The sequence below is a fragment of the Triticum urartu genome, chromosome 1 (genome assembly GCF_003073215.2).
Source record: "Triticum urartu cultivar G1812 chromosome 1, Tu2.1, whole genome shotgun sequence".
In the NCBI taxonomy this organism is placed as follows: domain Eukaryota; kingdom Viridiplantae; phylum Streptophyta; class Magnoliopsida; order Poales; family Poaceae; genus Triticum; species Triticum urartu.
The window spans coordinates 25,424,976-25,428,929 of NC_053022.1; the positions used below are offsets into that span (position 1 = coordinate 25,424,976).

The 3,954-nt window shown below is 38.8% G+C and overlaps 1 protein-coding gene across 1 annotated transcript; it reads right to left on the bottom strand.

The window, feature by feature from the left end:
* Positions 1–1,875: 1,875 nt before the first annotated feature.
* On the bottom strand, positions 1,876–3,103 carry LOC125532622 (the record flags this gene model as incomplete). The annotated part of the gene is made up of 1 exon (XM_048696616.1): positions 1,876–3,103. A coding segment is annotated over exon 1 (1,083 nt), but the record flags the coding sequence as incomplete, so codon positions are not given.
* Between the last annotated feature and the right edge of the window lie 851 nt (positions 3,104–3,954).

The following is a 3,954-nucleotide window of genomic DNA, read 5'->3' on the forward strand; positions in this document are numbered from 1 at the left end:
TTGCCACTAACAGGTGTGCCCCATGCGCAGGTATGGATTGTGGGCCATCTGGCGTGCAGAATTTAACAGAGACTGCCTGGCAAATGACCGAAATGTACTTGGATGTACCCGAAACGCAAGTTGTAGGGTTAATGAATGCAAGTTTATATAGTATCAAAATCGTAATTAACTCAACTTTGAGCCCAGTGCGAAAGATTAACTTGGGGAAATTACAAAAGAGAAATTAATTCCACGTGCAATGCTCGTCACATAGACCAACGGTGCATAAGATAGAGAGGAAGGCCCTTTTTAAATCGCCAAAGCAATTAATTCCCGTATGCAGCCTCACCCCTCGCGCCTGTGTGCGACGTCCCTACCCTAGCTAAGTAATCGCCCAATCAGCGGGCGTTGCCCCAACTAAACCCAATGAACAAACACGAAACATATTATGAGCGAACTTAGAATGATGGGCGTGCAATCATGGCCCGACGGACTTTTAAACCCGAAAGAGTGTAGTACTCTTGTTTTAACTTTGATCTGTTTTGTAAGAGAGTCTCTTTATCAACTTGTATCAGTTTGATAATGTTACTTCATATATAAAGCGGCGCGGAGATTGGTGGGTGGGATCTAAACCTTTAAAAAAGGCCTACCCGAGTCTGTACTTCATTAGCCTAAACCATGACATCTCGGTGGCCCAGGCCATTAACATGGGATGGGAAGGGTTTAAATTCAGGAGGAATTTGACTGAGGACAAACGAATTATGTGGGACAGTTTGAGAGTTAGGTGTGAGGAGGTGAGAATGCATGACGGCAAGGATCGGCCATTATGGATGTTGACGGCCAACAGACAATTCTCAGTGAGATCTTTTTTATCTCCATCTGATTAAGACATAGGTTGGTTTCTCACATAAATTTCTGTGGAAGATTAAAGTTCTAGCAAAGATCAAGATGTTTATCTGGCTTATTGCTAGGATCAGTATACTGACCAAAGATAATCTAGCTAAAAAAGGATGAAAAGGAAGTCAGAGTTGTGTATACCGTGGTCAAGATGAGACCATAGATCATCTATTTTTTTTCTTGTTCTGCTGCTAGGTTATTGTGGAGTCTAATAAAATGTTCTTTCAATCTAAAGACAACTCCGATTGGAGTTGACGATTGTCTGGGTCCCTAGATTAAAAAATCACTCTGGAAGAAAGAAAACTTGTGTTGGTTGGGATCTCGGCAATTATGTGGGCTATTTGGAAATGTCAAAATGATATGATTTTTCGTGATAAAAAAGGTCAATGACCCTATTACTTTGGTTAAACTAACTTGCAATTGGATTGTTGATTGGGCTCAGTGGCGGATCCAGGATTAGAGCAAGCCCCGGGCCCAAAATTTTTTTTTATCGCGAGAGAAAAACTTAAAATCCATCAAGCTACAACTACCTCAAAAGAATACCTCAAATATGGCTCAATTGCACCAAAAATTTAGAATTTAAACTCAATGCTTAAAGATACAACAAAATAGATAAAAAGATGACAAGAACTACAAACAGTACGTGCAGTACAAAGAGTACCAAATCAATGGTTTGCTGCTTCATCAGTGTCTTCCATAACTTGATCAACGGTGGAAGAAGAGCCAACACCTTAGAGAAATTAGAAGCAAAATTTCATGAGAGAAGACATAAACATGAAGTGAAACAATTATCATTGTACAAAGTTGAAAACTTACTACTACGAGGAGGTAAAGTTCCTTTGCGAAATCTATAGGCTTGAAAGCGATATATAATAGCATCATCATCAACCTTTGCAAAAATTTCTCGCTCAATATTGCACACCATGGAATAATTCAACCAATCATCACACATCTTATTCCTCAACTCAGTCTTGATAATACTGCTGAGAAATCTCTTTCCACTGATGCGGTTGCAACAGGCAAAATCAATGCCAACTCAATAAGATGATATACCAAAGGAAAAACCATGTGTCTATCAGTTTGAACCATCTTCACAGCAAGACTACCAAGGTCATTACAACTAACAAAACTTGAATCAGCTCTCACATCAGCAATGAAGTTTTCAAGTTGGTTTCTAAGGACAAAAGAAATCTCATATATGGAGAAGTCATCAGCAAACATCTGAGCAAGTCGAACAAGTTTGTCTTCATCAAAATTAGCAAATGAGTTCCTTGGATCAAGACAAGCAATGCATCTCAACAATTGAGTAGATCTTTCAGCAAAGCGGTTATTTAACTCAGTAATTGTTTGGTCAAGCAGAACATTGAATATTTCATATCTGAAGCGTTGATAGAAGGTTACCATTTGACCACCACGGCCCCTTGAACGACCCCGAGCGGGTATTGTATCATCCATGTTAGGCAATATAATGTTATGTTTGACACAAAAGTCAGTTGTGTCCTTCAAGAGCTGATCCCAACCATTATCTCTTATATTTTGAAGTTGCCGCAATGTGATCCCAATCAAACTCACTGCTAGAACTATGTTTTGATCTTTCCTTTGCAAACATTGTGACAACTCATTAGGCTTGCCCAATAGTTTGATCATAACATGCAATATGAAAACAAATTCAAAACTTTCCATCTGAGATATCAAGCCACCCGCTGTGGTTCTTTGTGTTAAATTTTCTGCATCATCATGAATGTTCTCTAATACATGCAAAACAGATGTCCACATCTCAATAAACCGACACAAAGTTTTATGATGTGTGCCCCACCGTGTATCCCCAGGTCTTACAAGATTGGTTGCTTGGTTTTTCCCTCTTCCTGAAAAAATTTCCCCAAACTCCAATTGACTCACAATATTATCATGTTGTTCTTGGGCTAGTTCATCATGTCTCTTACAAGAAGCATTGACGGTGTTGACAATCAAAGTTACGTGGTTAAAGAAATCCAATACAGAGGAACAACACTTGGCAACAGCAACAACCACTAACTGCAACTGATGGGCAAAGCAATGAATAAAATGCATAAGGATTTTCATCTAGTATCAACCTTTGCAACCCACAAAATTGTCCTGTCATGTTAGAAGCTCCATCGTACCCTTGCCCTCTCAATTTAGACATAGACAAGCCATGTTTAAGAAACATACCATCCAAAGCTGCTTTTAGAGAAGCTGCCCTTGTGTCACCAACATGCTTAAATCCCAATGAACCTCTCAATCGCATACCCATGTTTTATCGACATACCTACATAACACAAAGAAGCACGAGAAACCAACAATTAGATACTACAGTACTACTATCAGTAAGGAACAAAACAACAACTAACATAAAAGATACAAAGTTACTAACCTTAAAAACATAGCCATTTGCTCCTTTATTGATGCATCTCTCGACTCATCAACAAGTAAAGAAAAATTTATATCTCCAATGTCATCAATAATTGCTTTGGTGGTCTCTTCTGCACAAGCTTGACACAGTTGCAATTGTATCCCATGTGAAGTCATCAAATGGTTCCCACCCGCACTATCAAGCAAAGTCTTAGCATTTGAATCCTTCTCCCTATACCAAATCATCATCTCCAAAAAAATTCCCCTATTCTTTGAGCTCAAGCTTTCATCATGATCACGAAAAGCAAGAGCTTGTAATAGAAGAAATCTGATAACACCCAAAATAATGACAAGACGAGCTCTATATTCTTCTTCGCTCTTTTTGGTGCCACGATCGAGCACATTTACCATGGATTGCCTTTGATTTTTGAATGCCACATATTGTTGTCTAGCTTTATTGTGAGCACTGTAATGTTTACCAACATGTGTATCAATAATACTAAGTCCATCCTTCCAATTTTTAAACCCTACTGTTGTGAATGCCTCAACACCATAGTTTTCTGCTCGAGGTTGCTTAAAAAGAAAGCAATAGAAACCAAAGGCCGCCTCCTTAGCAACACTATATTCCAACCAATCGGAATGCTTATCGAACCATTTAGCTTGAAAGGATCTCTTTTTCAAAGATGTTCCTCTAGTTTCTTATTTAAA